This window comes from Stegostoma tigrinum, chromosome 5 (genome assembly GCF_030684315.1).
Source record: "Stegostoma tigrinum isolate sSteTig4 chromosome 5, sSteTig4.hap1, whole genome shotgun sequence".
Classification (NCBI taxonomy): Eukaryota; Metazoa; Chordata; class Chondrichthyes; order Orectolobiformes; family Stegostomatidae; genus Stegostoma; species Stegostoma tigrinum.
In genome coordinates, this window is record NC_081358.1 from 117,349,100 (window position 1) to 117,367,589 (window position 18,490).

The window sequence follows — 18,490 nt, forward strand, 5'->3', positions numbered from 1 at the left end:
CCTACGTAAGATTCCTGCTCATTGACTACAGCTCTGCCTTCAACACCAATATCCCCTGCAGAATGATCTCAAAACTCCGAGTCCTAGCTCTCAGCTCTACCCTCTGCAACTGGATCCTCAGCTTTTTGACCCACAGGCTGCAATCAGTTAAGGCAGACAACTGCACCGCCTCAACAATAACACTCAACACTGGAGTCCCCCAAGGATGCGTCCTCAGCCCCCAGCTGTGCTCCCTATACACCCACAACTCTGTTGCTAAATTCCAAATGAAGTTTCCCGACAACACCACCTTGGAAGGATGGATATCAAACAATGACGAGTCAGAATACAGAGAGGAGATAGAGGGCTTAGTGACATGTTGCAATGAGTACAACCTCTCTATCAACTGATCATTGGCTTCAGAAAGAAGAGAAGAGAACACACACCATTCTATATCAATGGAGCTGAGGTTGAGACAGTGGAGAGTGTCAAGTTCCTCAGAATGACGATAACTGACAGACTGTGCTAGACTTCCCATGTAGATGTGATGGTCAAGAAGGTACAACAACACGTCTTCTTCCTCAGGTGGCTCAGGAAATTTGGCATCTCCATAAGGACCCTCACCGACTTTTACAGATGCATCATTGAAAGCATATTCTCTGGGTGCATAATGGCCTGGTATGGCAACTGCCCCATCCTCGACCGAAAGAAACTACAAAAAGTTGTGTCCACAGCCCAGACCATCACGGAAGCCAACCTCCCATCCATGGTCTCCATTTACGTGGACTATTGCAGCGGAACAGCTGCTATCTTCAGCACAGACCCCTTGCACCCTGGTAACACTTTCCTGCAGTCTCTTCCTTCAAGTAGAAAATAAACACGCACTACTTGGTTCAAGATCAGCTTCTTCCCCCCGTTATTAGACTGTTGAATGGACTCTGCAATTTCAAATCATGCTGATCTTGCTAACATTGATCTTGCCTAGCACACGCCTTGTGCAAAGTAATGTGTATGCCTTGTCCAAGTTTTTTTCACCATATGATCTCTATGCCCTTGCTTACTACAATCGTAAATAAAGGTTTTCATTGTACTTTGGTACACATGACAATAAATCAATCAATCAATCTTCAGCTGCTTCATCTATGACCTTCCCTCCATTACAAGGTTAGAACTGAGGATGTTTGCCGATGATTGCATCATGTTCATCGCAATTCATTTGATATATGTGATACTGCTCAGGTACTGAAGCAGACCACATCCAACTGCATCAAGATCTGGACAATATGCAGGCTTGGACTAAAAAAATGGCAATTGACATTTGCACCACACAATGCCAGGTAATGATCATCTCCAAGAAATGTGAATCTAATCCTTGACATTCAATGTTGTTACCATCATTGAATCACTATCAAAATCTTGAGGCTGGTGAGTTATCATTGACTAGAAACTAAACTGGACTTGCCATATTAATATAGTGGGTAAACGAGCAGGTCAGAGGCTATGAATACTGCATTGATTAACTCCTCCCTGGCTCCCAATGCCACATCAGCAAGGCACAAGTTAGGGGTGTGATGGAATACCTTCCACTTGTCTGGATGGATGCAGCTGTAACCATAATCAAGAGGTTTGGCACCATCCAGGACTAAACAGCCCACTTGATTGGCAGCAACATCCACTCCCTCCACCACTGATGCTCAGTAGCAGCTGTGTCAACAAGATGTACTGCAGAAAGCCAGTACCTTCAGGCAGATAGAGTTTAATTTAGATAAATATGAGGTGCTGCATTTTGAAAAGGCAAGTCAAGGCAGGACTTACACATTTACTGGTAAAGTCCTGGGAAGTGTTGCTGAACAAACAGAATTTGGAGTGCAGGTTCATAGTTCCTTAGAAGTGGAGTCGCAGGTAGACAGGATAATGAAGAAGGCATTTGATATGCTTGCCTTAGTTGGTCAGTGCATTGAGCAAAGGAGTTGGGAGCTCATGTTGCAGCTGTACAGGACATTAGTTAGGCCACTTTTGGAATACTGCATGCAATTATGGTCTCCCTGCTGAAGGAAGGATGTTGTGAAACTTGAAAAGGTTCAGAAAAGATCTACAAGGACGTTGCCGGGTTTGGAGATTTTGAGATGCATGGAGAGGCTGAATAGGCTGAGACTATTTTCCTCAGAGCATCAGAGGCTGAGGGGTGACTTCTTGAGGGATATGGATAGGGTGAATAAACAAGGATTTTTCTTCTGAGTGGTGGAGTCCAAAACTAGACGGCACAACTTTAAGGGACCTATGGGGCAACTTTTTCAAGTAGAGGGTGGTGCATGTATAGAATGAGCTGCCAGAGGAAATGGTAGACGCCGGGACAATTACAGCATTTAAAAGGCATCTGGATGGGTATGTGAAGAGCAAGGGTTTAGCGGAATATGGGCAAATGCTGACAAATGGGACTACATTTATTTAGGATATCTGGTTGGCATGGACAAGTTGGACCAACAGGCCCGATTCCAAGCTGTACAGCTCTATGACTGTATTGTATTATAGTTAGGGTATATTATGTTGAGACAGTTTGGAGAGTCAATAGCCAGGTTTGTTAGCTTGTTTCAGTATTTCACAAGAGTGCACAGTTCAGAATAGATCCTCCCTGATGGGTTGCAGTAAACAATATGTTCGAATGTTCTTTAGTTCTGACTGGGGCCTGATAACTGCACAATATAGGAGGATAACAACGACTGACTGGAAGGACAAGGACAGCAGATACATGGGAACATCATCTGTAAGCCACTTGCCTTCCTGATCTGGAAATCTATCTTTCAGTGTCATTGAGTCAAAATCCTGAAAGTCTGTCTTTTAGTACCATTATGAGTGAAACCTACTGCACGGCAGCAGTACAAAAAGGCTGCTCGTTACCACTGTCTCCAGGGCAACTAGAGATGGGCAATAAATGCTGGCCCAGCCAACAACAACCACTTCACCTGAATGAATAATGCAAAATTAGAGGAATAAACATTTCTGCTTCTGCATGCCTGACTCTTGTGTTAACCAATCATTGCATCTTTGAGTAATTTTTGTTTTGATAATAAACCAATATTTGTATTTTTTAAGAAACCCAGTCAATAAATCTTATTTAGAATTTGACATGGATAAGGTAGTTAATTGGTAATCTTGGAAGTGGAAAAATATTATTCTATTGTGTTGCAATATGTAGACTTGTGGGTCTAGATCATGGTACATTCCTCCAGCCCTGGTCATACAGAAATCCGTGTACTCACAAATATCAGTCAGGCATGTTGATTAATGGAGATGGTGGTTTAGTGAAGACCTTGCTAGTATCTCACAATTTAGTAATGTAAAAATCCCACTTTGCGGCCAGAAATGTGATCTTTACAATTTGTACTCTCAGTGCTATAGATTAGTTAAGGCTTACACCTGAAGGAATAGTGCCATTAGACCTGCATATTTTTATATGCTGTAGATCCAGTAGCTGATAATGTTCTGGTAAGACAAAGAGTGGAAGATGAATCGGATGGGCTTTTCCCAACATTCAACAATGGATTCATGGTCACTTTTGATTCTTTATTCCAGATATTTTATTGAATTCAAATTCCTCCATCTGCTGGAGAGTGATGATGGTCCTTACCTACCAGCCTACGCACATAGAACATAGAACAGTACAGCACAGAACAGGCCCTTCAGCCCACAATGTTGTGCCGACCATTGATCCTCATGTATGCACCCTTAAATTTCTGTGACCATATGCATGTCCAGCAGTCTCTTAAATGACCCCAATGACCTTGCTTCCACAACTGCTGCTGGCAACGCATTCCATGCTCTCACAACTCTCTGCGTAAAGAACCTGCCTCTGACATCCCCTCGATACTTTCCACCAACCAGCTTAAAACTATGACCCCTCGTGCTAGCCATTTCTGCTCTCGGAAATAGTCTCTGGCTATCAACTCTGTCTATGCCTCTCATTATCTTGTATACCTCAATTAGGTCCCCTCTCCTCCTCCTTTTCTCCAATGAAAAGAGACCGAGCTCAGTCAACCTCTCTTCATAAGATAAGCCCTCCAGTCCAGGCAGCATCCTGGTAAACCTCCTCTGAACCCTCTCCAAAGCATCCACATCTTTCCTATAATAGGGCGCCCAGAACTGGACGCAGTATTCCAAGTGCGGTCTAACCAAAGTTTTATAGAGCTGCAACAAGATCTCACGACTCTTAAACTCAATCCCCCTGTTAATGAAAGCCAAGACACCATATGCTTTCTTAACAACCCTGTCCACTTGGGTGGCCATTTTAAGGGGTCTATGTACCTGCACACCAAGATCCCTCTGTTCCTCCACACTGCCAAGAATCCTATCCTTAATCCTGTACTCAGCTTTCAAATTCGACCTTCCAAAATGCATCACCTCGCATTTATCCAGGTTGAACTCCATCTGCCACCTCTCAGCCCATCTCTGCATCCTGTCAATGTCCCGCTGCAGCCTACAACAGCCCTCTATACTGTCAACGACACCTCCGACCTTTGTGTCGTCTGCAAACTTGCTGACCCATCCTTCAATCCCCTCATCCAAGTCATTAATAAAAATTACAAACAGTAGAGGCCCAAGGACAGAGCCCTGTGGAACCCCACTCACCACTGACTTCCAGGCAGAATATTTTCCTTCTACTACCACTCGTTGTCTTCTGTTGGCCAGCCAATTCTGTATCCAATCAGCTAAGTTCCCCTGTATCCCATTCCTCCTGACCTTCTGAATGAGCCTACCATGGGGAACCTTATCAAATGCCTTACTGAAGTCCATATACACCACATCCACAGCTCGACCCTCATCAACTTTTCTAGTCACATCCTCAAAAAACTCGATAAGGTTTGTGAGGCATGACCTACCCCTCACAAAGCCGTGTTGACTGTATTTGATCAAGCCATGCTCTTCCAGATGGTCACATAGAGGATCATAATCTGACATTTCCGCTCTGGTTTATTGAGGGCAGAATACAGGAGTGATTTAGAATTTAGAGGAGATAAAGGGCTGAGAATTTGAGCAGCGGAGATGAGAGGGGCTGGAATTGGTTCATGACACAGAGTGTGAACAGGATGTGATTGAGAGCTTTTGTGCTCCTAAGAAGCTGCTTGGCCTGCTGTGTCCATCCAGCTCCACACTGTTGTCTGTGATTGATCTGCGTTACTTTTTGAAGGCAATGGTATTTTTTTGTTGGCACAGCAACGGAAGCAAACAGGGCAGAGAGCCCTGGGGCGGGGAAGCCTTTTCGATCTGGGTGGTGAAGGCTGGAATATTGACGGGGGGATTCCCTCCGCCGATGGGCACTGGTGTAGGGAGAACGGGGCGGGGAATCTCCTGGGCGTGACGGCTGCAATCAAAACAACTTCAGCCGAGGCTGAGAGGGGGCAGACACACACCGACACCGCCCCGAGAGCTGGCAGCGAGGGTCTGTCGCCTGGGATGGCATCACACGGTAAGAGAAGTCATTCCATTGCCAACTGCTGATGGGAAAGCCTCACGGGAGATCGGGGCGGGGGGAATGTTGACTAGTTGGTGAATTCAGCAACTTTTTTTTTGTCCACGGGATCGGTGAAATGTTCATTTCCCTGGGGGAGAAGGTTACACCGGAGGTCAGCCGAACAAAAAAAAAATCACCTGCTGTAGGACGTTGCCTCAAGCCTGTGTTGACGGTGACAGTCTGAGGTACCTTTCTCCGGCTTGTTCTGGTTTAGCTGGTTTGAATTTGAAAGCGTGGACTAAGTTACCGCAGGATTTTCTATCGAGTCGTGCGGGGGTCCTGCTTGACCCTTGTGAATCCCTGAAGTAAACTGTTTCCTGTCAGTGCAGACTGTGCGGAGCCGGAGTGGGTTGAAAGACCCACATTGTTGCTGCTGCTACGGAAACGCAACCGATTCAGCCTGTTCCCTGCGGGAAAGCATGTTTACAGGTGAAATACAATGTTGCTGGACTTTGTTTTTATTTCTTTTCATCCTAGAGGGTTTTGGATGCTCCGCCGTCGAATTTATTGAAGGTGGGGTACAGACAAATGTTTAGTCTGTGGGAGTCTCCAAAGGATAAACGGACCGGGACTGGAAAGCGAGGTGGAGGCTAACGATCAGCCGTAATGACACTGAGGGGCTCAGCAGCCTCGATGGGCCAAATGGCCTACTCCTGCTATTATTTCTTATGTCCTTATCATTGCTCGAGCTGGGGCTGCTGAGGCCTTAACATAGTGTTCCCCTAACATTCTCCCCATTGTGGTCACAGCTCAGGGATGGAAAGGGCAGGGATGGAAAGGGCAGGGATGGAGGGGAGGGGGAGGGCAGGGATGGAGGGGAGGGGGAGGGCAGGGATGGAGGGGAGGGGGAGGGCAGGGAGGGGGAGGGCAGGGATGGAGGGGAGGGGGAGGGCAGGGAGGGGGAGGGCAGGGATGGAGGGGAGGGGGAGGGCAGGGATGGAGGGGAGGGGGAGGGCAGGGATGGAGGGGAGGGGGAGGGCAGGGATGGAGGGGAGGGGGAGGGCAGGGGTGGAGGGGAGGGGGAGGGCCGGGATGGAGAGGAGAGGGAGGGTAGGGATGGAGGGGAGGGGAAGGGCAGGGATGGAGGCAAGAGGGAGGGCAGGGATGGAGGGGAGGGGAAGGGCAGGGATGGAGGTGAGGGGGAGCATATGGGTGGAGTGCTGAGGGGGAGCGTATGGGTGGAGGGGAGGAAGGGGTGGAGAGGTGGGGATAGCAAGTATGAAGGGGAGGTCTAGGATAGTAATGGAGGGGATGGGGAGGATGGTGCTGAGGGGAGGCAGGAATGGCAGGGCAGGCATGTAGAGCTGAGTGGTAGGACAGGGATGGAGGGGTCGGGGTACAGGAATGGAGGGGAGAGGGTGGTTTGGAATGGAGGGGAGAGGGTGGTTTGGGATGAAGGGGAGGAGAGGGCAGGGAAAGGGAGGTCTGAGATGTAGAGAAATGGAGATGGGTGGACAGTGAGGGAGGCATGGCGTTCTGTGGCAGCCATACTGCCTTGGTGTTCAAAACTCCAAAATGTCAGCTCAAGACTCCACTTGGGGTCTGGGGCCCCCATTTTAGGAAGCTCCACTCTCTCTGGATATCTCTGCCTTACTATCTTTCTTTTGATGTGGAGGTGCTGGTGTTGGACTGGGGTGGACATTGTCAGAAATCACTCAACACGTGGTTATAGTCCAAAAAGTTTATTTGAAAATTCAAGCTTTTGGAGCCCCTCTCCTTCTTTAGATGTTAGTGGGAGAGGTAGTATCAGACACAGAATCGATTAGTAAAAGGTGAAAGGATCATACCACTGAGATGTATTAAACAAACCTGAGATGCTGTTAAAGCTTTAATCAGTTAGAAGGTTTTAATTGATTAATGTGTATGTAAATCCCTGAATTCCTTTTAAATCACTGTCCTGAGAGAACTAAAGGTTTTATCAGTGTAAAGAAGTGGTGATATTTTAGATCAGACAATGCATGTTTGGTGTGAGGCCTTGTTTAGAACCTGTTTGTGCTTTGGAGTCAGACTGGCTTTGCTTCTAAAGTAGGAATTTATAAAACACCACATTGACAGACTGTCTATAAATTGAGTGCTTTTTGAACAAAATAGAATGTATCTGCAAATACAAATTCATCCCATAGATTCACATGAGTGTGTGTGTGTGTGTGTGTATGAGAGGAGGGGGAGACAGAGTGTGCGTGTCTGAGTATATTGGTGAAACCATGCAGATGCTATGACAATGAATGAATGGACACTTAGAGGGCCAAAGGGCCTGTTCCTGTGCTGTAATCTTCTTTGTTCTTTGACATCAGGCAACAATTGCCAGACAGTGATATTCCCTCCCTGTGGGGGAACACTTTAGCGGTCAAGGACATTTGGTGTCTGATCTTCAGGTAAATTGTCCGCTAAGGCAGACTTTGGGATGCACGACAATGCAATATACTCACGCACTCGTACTCTGTCTTCCCCCTCACATGCGTGCGCGCGCACGCACACACACACACACGTGTGCACACAGAGAAGTACACACATGTGAATCAATGTGGTGAATTTATATTTGCAGGTACATTCTATTTTGTTCAAAAAGCACACACTTGATTGGATGGTCAATGTGGTGTTTTATAAATTTACACTGATGAAACCTTTCGTTCTCTCAGGACAGTGACTTAAAAGGAATTTGGGGATTTAAATATTATATTAATCAATTAAAACCTTCTAACTGATTAAAGATGTAACAGCAGCTGAGGTTTGTTCAAAACATCCTGTTCAGTGGTGTGACCCTTTGATCTCTTATTTATAAATTCTGTGTCTGATACTGTCTCACTAACACCGGAAGAAGGAGAGGGGCTCTGAAAGCTTGTGTTTTCAAATAAACCTGTTGGATTATAACCTGGTGTTGTGTGATTTATGACTTTCTTCTTTTGCACTCCACCTTTGACAAGATTTTCAGCATCAGTCCTAATGCCCCTGGTGTCTAATACTTTGTTCTTGCGAAGTGACTTAATAGACTGTGTGCTTGTATTGTTGTCGTTCTAAATGATAACATTTAGTTCTGTGCATAATGTCTAATAAACTAATAACTGTACTTTCTGTTTATGATTGATAGACTTGCAGAAACATTACTACACACTCAGTACATCAATGGGCCCCGCTTTGGTTGAGCAGATCACATGTTTCTTGTACAGCACCCAGGTTCTCAGTCAATATGAACTCAATATCATCAGCTCCAAGTCTGGTATCCTTATGAAGGCATCTGAATTACTTTCTGCAGTCATCCGCAAGGGGAAGAAAGCCTGTGGCATCTTCTTTCATGCACTTGCAACGTGTGATCCACATCTGAGCAACCAAATATTGGGAACGCAAGGTAAATGTTGTTCTGACCAAAAACCATTGACCAGTGAATCCTTTTGTTGAACCAATGGTCATTTTGTTCATCTCTCCCACTAATGTTTCCAAACCTGCTCGGTGCTTGCAGCATTTTCGCATTTTATTACGTTTTGATACCTTCAGGCACCGTTTGTTAACACCAGTCCTTAAGAATAGATTTTGCTTTGTCATCCAAGGCTGTAATGAGTCAGGAACTGAATGACGTTGGCGGAACCCTAACTGGGCAGTAGTGAAGGTTATTGCAAAACTAATGCTAAATTCCGTTACTTCACTGATGATCGAGAGTAGACTAATGGAGAAGTAATTGACTACGTTGAATTTATCCTGACTTTTGTGTACAGGACGTACCTAAGCAATTTTACACATTGTTGGGTAGACAGCAGTGTTGTAGCTGTACTGGAAGAGGACTGATAATTAATCAATTAGAAACTGTATTTCCTTTTTAATTATTGAGTGACCAAAAGTGGATTTTGCGTGTAAGCTTTTAAGCAGCTGTGTGGGAGCTTACTGGTGCTGATTAATAGTTAAAAACAAAAAAAAGTCATGGTGATTTGGTGGTGGGAAAGCTGTTTGGTTGTGTGTGATAACACTTCTGGATAAAGAACAAAATGCTGAAGTCAGGCTCATGTGGCACAGTGGTAGTGTCCCTGCCTCTGAGCCAGAAGGCTTGGGTTCAAATCCCACCGGCTCCAAGATGTGTCATAATATCTCAGAAGAGGTTGGTTAGAAAATAAAATAATTGCAAAGTTCATGAAAATGACGTTTTGACAATCTATAAAATTAAAGCGACTGGAAATTCAAACTGGGCTGCTGATTGCTATTGAGTTAACGGTATACCTAATGCTGTTTAGAATTAGAATTAGGTTTTATTGTCAAGCGTACCTGTGTACAAGGATACAGAAATACAGTGGAAAGTGTAAACCACTCCCAGTGCCATCTTACGTACCAAGGTACAAAGTTTTAGGTACAAAGAAGAAAAATAAGGAAATAAAGTTTAAAAATTCAACCTTAAAGTCCTTCTTAGTATAGAGTAAAAAAAGAAGTGAAGTTAAAAGTTCAACATAACAGTCCCTTCCTAAGTGCATGGCCAAGTTGGGCTCACACTCCCCACAAGGATGCAGTCTCCACGCTTGATGCCACTGCAGATGACAGGAGACCTTGGGCTTACTCTTCTCTGCATTGGGCTTGCTTTCTCGCCCTCTGTCATGCTCTTGCACTGTCGCCCATACTGGGCTCAATCTCCTCCACACTGCAGCAAGGCCAACTCCCTCCATCGTGAAGGAACCTTGCCTCAGGCGTCGTGAAGCTACCGATCTGTCCACAGAAGGTAAGTAGATGAAAGTAAGAGAAAAAAGCCGTTAAAGAAAGAAAGATAGGTAAAAGTGTACAGAGCAGATGAGCTCCAAGCACGAGCCCACATGCTGCATTGCTACTCCACGGCCGTATTGGCAATAAGATGAAAGGCAAGATGTATGACGTACTCTTTGGAAATAATTATAATGTTTAGTTTGTGGAAGTAGCTTCGATTTGGCCATCTAACAAACACCAATGTAGTTTGACGTACATTTACCTTGATACAAAAACTGAAATTCTGTGTGATCTTATTTATGTTTCATGACTTCTCTGATTCTTATATCTTTTTGATTATTTACTGCCAAATGTTAATAAATGTAGTAATGGTGTTGCGAATTGAAAGATAATCGCAGTCCAAATGATCAAAATCCTCTCAGAATATGTTTGGAGTGAGCTATAATGTTTTACATAACCACAGGAAATATTGGAAACCCCTGAAAAAGATTTGAAGTATTCTCTCTCAATGGTAATCGCAGTCACTGGTTTCAGATTACTTAATGCAGTTTGACTGTTTACTGTGATATTCTTTATTCAGCAATTAGCTCATGTTCCTTTATTTCATAATCTTTCGAGATTACTTAAATCCCCTAACTGAAATGAGAAGTGGAAAATTCTGGATATAAACAGAATGAAGTCATAAAGATAATTGCAGCACAGAATAATGCCATTTGAGCCTTCATGTCAGTGTTGATCCTCTGCAAAAGCACTATCCCCTACTTTTTCCTACCTTTGCATTTTCAGGTAATGACCTAATTCACTTTTGAATGCCTCAATTGTATCTGCCTCCACCACACTCTCAGATCGTGTATTCCAGACTCTATAGATGGAAGAACTGCAGTATCCCATTTAGGAACTGCAGATTGGGAATATGCCTCAGGCCAGAGGAAATTAATGATAGGTTAACGGAGCTGCTGAGATCTATTGTTAACTAGTTGTCACAGTTGACCTATGTGTAGCTTTTAACAGCAATGTGCTCAGTGTTATATGATGAGTGGCAGTTATTCAGTTATAGAGTGGTGTATAACATAATGCATATAGTTTGTTGACAAAGCAATGGCAAGGCTAATGATGCTGTTATTTACGTGCAATTTACGTACAAGATTATGTACCTTCAGATGGGAAGCTCAGATATTCAAAAGCTGTGGAACAATTTGTGTCACTTTGATGCACCTACATCTCAGTGCCTAGCACAACATTGAAATAGATAAAACAGTATATGGGTGCTGTACTTTGGTTTCATTTACAGACTAAACTTTCCACATCAAGTTAAGTCTTGTCCTTTTCTAAGCATGTAAGTTCAATCACGACTGGCCAAGCTATCATAATGCTGAATCCTTCAGGTTTTAATTGTAGAAGATTTATAAATGTAAACATTTGAAATACCATTGTCTTTTTTCTGTCTCTTTTTCTGTCTTATCTCAGACTTTCTTTCCATCTCTCTATTTCTCATGCTGTACATGACTTGGCTTGAAATACCCCAATGCTTTGTGCTGTCAATGTAACTAGTTCAGGAGAAAGTTCAGTTCATTCAGGCTGCAGATGCTCATTTTCTCTCACTCACACTTGCAGTAATGCATCACACAAAAGAATTTAAAATCTTAAGCATGAAATGGCAAATATAACTAATGTCATACGCAAATGAAGTAATCCAAAGTGGCAAACTCACCCAGTCAGATCATTTCTTCCCTCTGCTAGTACTACACTAATAACTTGCACAGGCTCGCAACCAAGTACAATGCCAGATTGATATTGTGTTCCTAGTTCAATAGACATGAACAGCACGTAGCTGAGACCCGAATTTTATTTGAAAATGCTCCAAATGTGCGCACCCTTTAAAGGTGTTTCTAAATCAAGTTGTTTTTCATCGATGAAATCTCATTGCAATAAGTATAATACAATTTCACAAATCTGATATTGCTTTTAACTACTTTTAATTGAAGGAAATGTATTTGCTTTAATGACAGTGAAATAATAGTACTGAGTTTGACTGACCTTTCTCCTCTGGTTTTGTGCAGTTAATTCTACTGGTTGTACTTTACCAGCCACTTCATTTCAGAGGCTCAATTCTTCAAATGAATATCTGTTGAGATCTCAAGGTAATAACAGAATTCGTGCTTCATTGTCCTTAATGAGCTGGAATAAGTTGCTGAAAAGCCCAACAAGCAGTCTAGTTTATAAACTAATTGCTAGGCTCAGTGATAATAAAATATCAGAATAAAGTCCTTCGCTGGCTAAAAATAGAAAGACAGTTAAATGCTTCAAGTAGGGATTGTGTTTGGAACATTGTTCCAATAAACTAAGTTTAAAAAGCGGAAGACAAAAAGCCGAATGATAACCCCAGAAAACAGATGGTTTAGGGTGGGGATAAATTTTAAGATCTAAATGCCGAGACCTGACCCAAATCCACTTCCAACATTTCAGTTCTGGATTTTCTGAAGGTAGCTGCCTTGCTTCTGGGAGGTTATATAGAAGCCAACTGGAGAATCCAATGGGGACAGCTTCAGGGAGAATATCAGGTTTTTTTGAACAGCACTGATGTGTGAACCAGGACTGGGGATGCTTGTTCAGTTTCTCATCGTTTCTCTAGCAGAGCCCTCTCCTGACTGGAAACAAGAATTGTATTGCTGGGATCAGATCCTTGAGGACAATTCTGCTGCCTACATCCATTGCCATTTGTGGAAGAGAATTCTAAACATCTACTACCCTTTGTTTATAGAAGTGCTTCCTGACATCTCTCCTGAAAGACCTGGCTCCGCATTTTAGATTTATGCCCCTTAGTTCTAGAATCTCTAACTAGCGGAAATGATTTGTCTTTAGTTTCCGTGTTCACCAGAAATCTTAAAGCAACTCACAGCTGTTCATTGCACTGCACAGTCACTGCAGTAATTTAGGAAAAGTGGCAGCCAATTTGCACACAGTTAGGTCCTGCAAACAGCAATCTGACAATGCCCAGATCATCAGACTTTTATTCAATGGATAAATAAGATCAGGACATCAGGAAGATCTCAATTGCTTTTTGTCAAATTTGATTAATTGTCACATGTACCTAAGTATAGTGATGAGCCTTGATGTGGGGGGACATGAATGAACTAGGACTTCTATGAATAGATTATGAGAAGGCTTTGAAACTGGTTCAAAGAGTTTAGGGAGAGGTGCCTCAGATAGAATGATTAAGACTAGGATGGGAATTTTACAAATGCTGATTGAAGTACCAAGGTAAATGTACCAAGGGCCCAGGTTTTAATTTGTCACTCTTATTCTCTGCAGCAAAGCCTTATGTTTCAGAGGTGCCAAGAACTGGAGAAGTGTTGTCCTTTCAAAGTGAGTTCTTTACTTGTTTACACATTGTAAACGTATGCATTATGCTGCAAACATCAGGCTCCAGACGTCACAAGAGTGTAAAACACCAATAAATTAAAGCTGAGGTATTTGATTTCCAGAGTATCTTTAGATGATTTCACCATAGGGGAGCATTGAAGTAATAATAGTTTAATTCAGATGGAGCAGGTAAACACAACATTTCAGTCACCATGTTATTACTGGACAGTCATTCCAGAATGAAAAAATCTCATTTAAACCCAATAGCCTTTGGGTATCATACTTTAGTGTGGCAATTAAAAAACAAGACAAATAAAACAGAAAAACAAGTAAAAGTAAATTACAATCTAGAGACAGACATTTCCAGTTACATGAAGGTGGGTTAGAATCTTGTTATGACTCGTCACTGGCCTAAGACCGTTATGCAGCACCGAGCAATACCTAACCAAGAGTCCCCGAGAACTCTCCAGGTTGTGTTCTGGCGATAGAATGTAGAGTTGAGGGTGAATGAGCTTATTGATTGGGCTCAGGGGGCCCAATGACCTGCATAGCAATAACAGGCCAGCTTTATCCTGATGGCGGCTACCCTTTCTGCTTTCTCAGAACAGACCGTTAACACCAGGAGCTGCAAGCAGGTAACAGGAATTCTTACAATTTAAACTGCCCAACAAGCTTTCTGGGATGGAATGAGGAGAGAGAACGAGAAAAAAAATAGGGACAGGCTGAAAAATAGCACTTGCCTGTGTTGGTTTTTTTTTTGTTGCTGGCAAATCTAAAGCAGCTGCTTTTAAAACAAAGGGTATTCCATGGGACACTGGCACCGCTGGCAAGGACAGTGTTTTTTATAACCTACCCCTCCCAACTGCCCTTGAACTGAGTGGCTTGCAAGCCCACTTCAGAAGGACAACCACATAACTGTGGGTCTTGAGTCACATGTAGGTCATACCAGGTAAGGATGGCAGATTTCCTCCCTTAAAGGACATTAGTGAGCCAGATGTTTCTGTACAACAATTGACAGTGGTTACTTTTGGACAATTTAATTACAGATTTTGTGGAATCCAAATTTCACGTTCTGCCCGAGTGAGATTCAAACCCATTTCCCCAGACCGTTAAGCAGGACATGTGGGTGACTAGTCCCATAACATTAGCACAATGCATCTGCTTCCCTGGTTAGTAGGAGGGGCTTTAGATGCCAAAGTTTTGCTTGTGGGGAAGTGGAGGGAAGGAACAAGGAGGCAAGATTTGCAAAAGGTTGAATAATGGTGATAAGTTGCAGAGTCCAGTGGAGCAAATGTCTCCACAACTTTGGGGAAAATTGCTTCGCCAAAAACAATCTGCAGTAAGTGGCTGGTGGAGCATGTGGTGTTCAAGTTGCCAAAGTCATTATTTGTGGCAAGACATGGGAGGGGGCTGCCAGCAGGAGGTTTACTTCTGTTCAGAGGGTCTGTAACAATAGCAGCGCATGTGGAAAAGGGTTTGTAACAATAGCAGCCCATGTGGAAAAGGGGATGTCAGAAATCTATGGAATGGTGATTGGTGGAAGGATCAAGCATCAGGTCAGCTACTGCACTTACGGCTCTTTCAGACAGAAACTGACAAATAGGGAGGTTGAACTGGAAATAAGATGGAATTTAGATTAAAATCCCAGCACTTAAAGCAACAAATTTAAATCGAGGAGGGTCAGGGGTCTGCTGGGGAATCTAAATAGGGGGTCCCTGGTTAAATGCCACAGTCTGGATCCTTTCTGCAGCTGACTTTAGAGCAGATAATGTTGTATTTTGCCATAAAAAAGCAAAACAAATTTTCCCTAATACAGCTTGAAAGGGAATTCAGGAATATAAAGAGGGGAGCTCTGATGAAGCACTCTGAACATTAACTCTGCTTTCTTCCCACAAATATTCCAGACCTGCGGAGTCTCTCCAGCAATTCCCATTTTTGTCTGGAATAGAATTTCCTGTTCACTGCCAACAATTTGACAGAGAAACATCCAAAACCTAGCGTAGGTGTATCGTGTAAAGTTACTTGTCACAGCACCTCAACCTAATTTATACTTTCCATCAAAAATGATCTTGGTAAACTTTCAAAATGAGCCACAATCTATGAGATGGTCAGCTGAGTTTTTTTTCTACCTCTAGAAGAACAGCGCCAGTCACTGCCGGTGATCTGCAAGATTTGTATCTGCAATTCAAGTCTAAACAATTGCACCTTTGGGTCAAACAACAACATATCCATTACGAGGTCGATGTCACTATCTGTTTTGGATAACTTTGCAGAGCCGGCATCCAGTGTGAATGCAGAATGTGGTACGTGCACTTACTTCTTGCCTGAATGTTGCTTTCTTCAGTCTGTCAATCGGAGATTAGAACAAAGACCTTCTATTTGCTGGTCCAAAAATTTGTCTCAGAGCTCAATTAGGGAGTTCTGTACTGTCAGAACCATTTAATTTAAGTCAACAGTCCATTTATAATCATATGAGAAAAATATGAAATGAAGTAAGAGCCGAGCTGGCCTGACATCTTTTCTTACAGCGTTTCACTTAGATCAGCTCTCTGTAGGCAACAATATCTAAAGAGGTTAGAATTGGATGAATCTTATTGAATGAGAATAAATCACTTAGCAAAAACTCTACTCAGCAAGTAAATTTGGCTCAAAAAAATGAAAAGAACTGCAGATGTTGGAAATCAGAAACAAAAGCAAAAACAGAAATTGCTGGAAGAACTCAGCAGATCTGTGGAGAGAAAGCAAAGTCAACATTTCAGGTCCAGTGACCCCAAGTTCCAGTTTTGAAGAGTCACTGGACCTGAAATATTAACTCTGATTTCTTTCCACAGATGCTGCCAGACCTGCTGAGTTTTTCCATGCAATTCCTGTACAAATTTGGCTTAAACAGGCAAATTAAGGGAGTACTTATTTCCCTGGGAAGGAATACACTGCTGAATACATTCATGTAAGATTAATGTATTTCAATACATGGTAATGTAATTAATCAAGGTAATAATTGTTAAGGTACTACAGGAAATCTAATCACTGAACTTGATCTGTTCTTTAAATAGGGAAGGCCCTGGAAAAGGACTCTAAGTCCCACAGATGTAGCAGGTGCAATGAAATGAGCACAAGTAGCAGGGAAGCCATCCAAGTGGAATCTGACATTGAAATAATCAGGTCCAAGTTACAAAACATAACTATTGGAAACCAAAATACATTCTCTTTGGTGGAAGAATTTAGCGACGAAGATGATAATGAGGAGAAGGAGCTGGACCCAGAGTACGAGGAAAATGAACGTGAGGAGAGAGAAGATACGGAACAGTTAACAAGTGAAACCAGACAGCCAGAAGTAGTGCAGCAGTTGGAATGCAGCAGGTTAATGGCTGGTTAATAAAAATGGATCAGTCAGCTGAGCTTTATGAGACGTTTATGGTTCCCTCCTCGGTTGTCTAAGGATGGTTGCCCCCTTGGCCATTTCATGGGGGACTTCTACACTGCCCAACCGGGACAGGAAGTACACCTCAGGGAACTGCTGGCCAATCAGACACTGACCTTTTCCCAGTACTGATGGGATGGTCACTGTCAGTACTGCACTCAGGGTGGCAGTCAGGTGTTGAGGGCGTGAGCTGTCCTGAATTTCTGGGTTTATTGTTACACCATTTTTGTATTTGGAATGAATTCAATCTTGAACGTACCTCAAAGACCGATCATCTGGGCTGGACAGTTTCAAAGATTCACAGTCCTCTGAGTGAAGGAAGTCCGCATCGATGACCAAGAGGCCAGAGAGTGAGGGAGTTCTCATATGGATGGTGTGTTACAGAAATAGGGAGGGTAAGGAACACTTGAGAACAAGCACTCCCAATTTCTCCAATCCAGACAATGATCAGGATTTTCTTTGTGCTCCTGAGATGCTGCTTGGCCTGCTGTGTTCATCCAGCTTCACACTTTATTATCTTGGATTCTCCAGCATCTGCAGTTCCCATTATCACTTATCAATGATCAGGATTTGGTGAATGCAAATACAACAGATGGGATAAGACCAGAAAACAATGCTGCCCTCTCCCACTTGCAGGATTTATTGTTGAAAGTGACAATGATGACCAGGATCTCAAAAAGAACGCATATGTCAGGAACGTCAACCGTTAATTATGCATGGGTATCTTAAGATTCCCTGTGTAAGTTGCCCTGTATTCCTTGTATCCAGCAATTAAATGGTTAAAAAGGTCAGTAGGAAGTGAAGTCAACAGCTCCCCACATACGAAATTTCAAATGTTTAAAAAAAGCTTACATTACCCTACAATACAAAGGACATGATTTTCATTTTGTTGGAATCCTGCTGTACCACTTATTTTGGTCAAGCACCTATTTTAACATCTTATGTGAAACCATGCTTTTCGAAGGATGGGAGGCTATCAAAAAGTTCTACTGGAATAAAGGATTTTAGATATGCAGATAGGCTGGAGAAGTTAGGTTGTTCTCTTCAGAGCAGACAAAGCTGACATGGCTTTAGGCTCATGACGATTTAAAGAGGGAAAATTAGTTTTCAATGCTGAAGATTCATTAACTAGAAGATACAGATTTAAGTTATTTGACAAATTAACCAGAAGGTAAATGGGTTGGGGGTGGAAGGGGGGTCGGAAGGAAGGCTTTTTTAAAATACAGCAAGTGGTTTGGATTTGGCTTGCATAACCTGATAGGGAAACAGATCAAAAGCAGCCTTAAGACAATTCGATAACTACCCAAAGGAGAAAAGTTGCAGAAATAGGAGGATGAAATGGACAAGTGGAACTATCTGAATTGCCCTTTGAACCTTTGGCAGAATCCCCCAAACAGTCAAATGGCCTCATTGAAACCAGTATAATAAAATGTGAGGCTGGATGAACACAGCAGGCCAAGCAGCATCTCAGGAGCACAGGTGCTCCTGAGATGCTGCTTGGCCTGCTGTGTCCATCCAGCCTCACATTTTATTATCTTGGA

General features: G+C 43.1%; 1 protein-coding gene across 1 annotated transcript; it reads left to right on the forward strand.

Annotated features, from left to right (window-relative positions):
- The first annotated feature begins 649 nt into the window (after nt 1-649).
- si:dkey-29h14.10 (uncharacterized) lies at nt 650-18,363 on the forward strand. The gene is made up of 7 exons (XM_048529290.2): nt 650-815; nt 5,165-5,443; nt 8,577-8,834; nt 12,226-12,306; nt 13,478-13,531; nt 15,664-15,831; nt 16,582-18,363. Exons 1-7 carry the CDS (start codon nt 650-652, stop codon nt 16,902-16,904), a joined length of 1,329 nt encoding a protein of 442 aa, XP_048385247.2. The 3' UTR covers nt 16,905-18,363.
- Nucleotides 18,364-18,490: the final 127 nt, after the last annotated feature.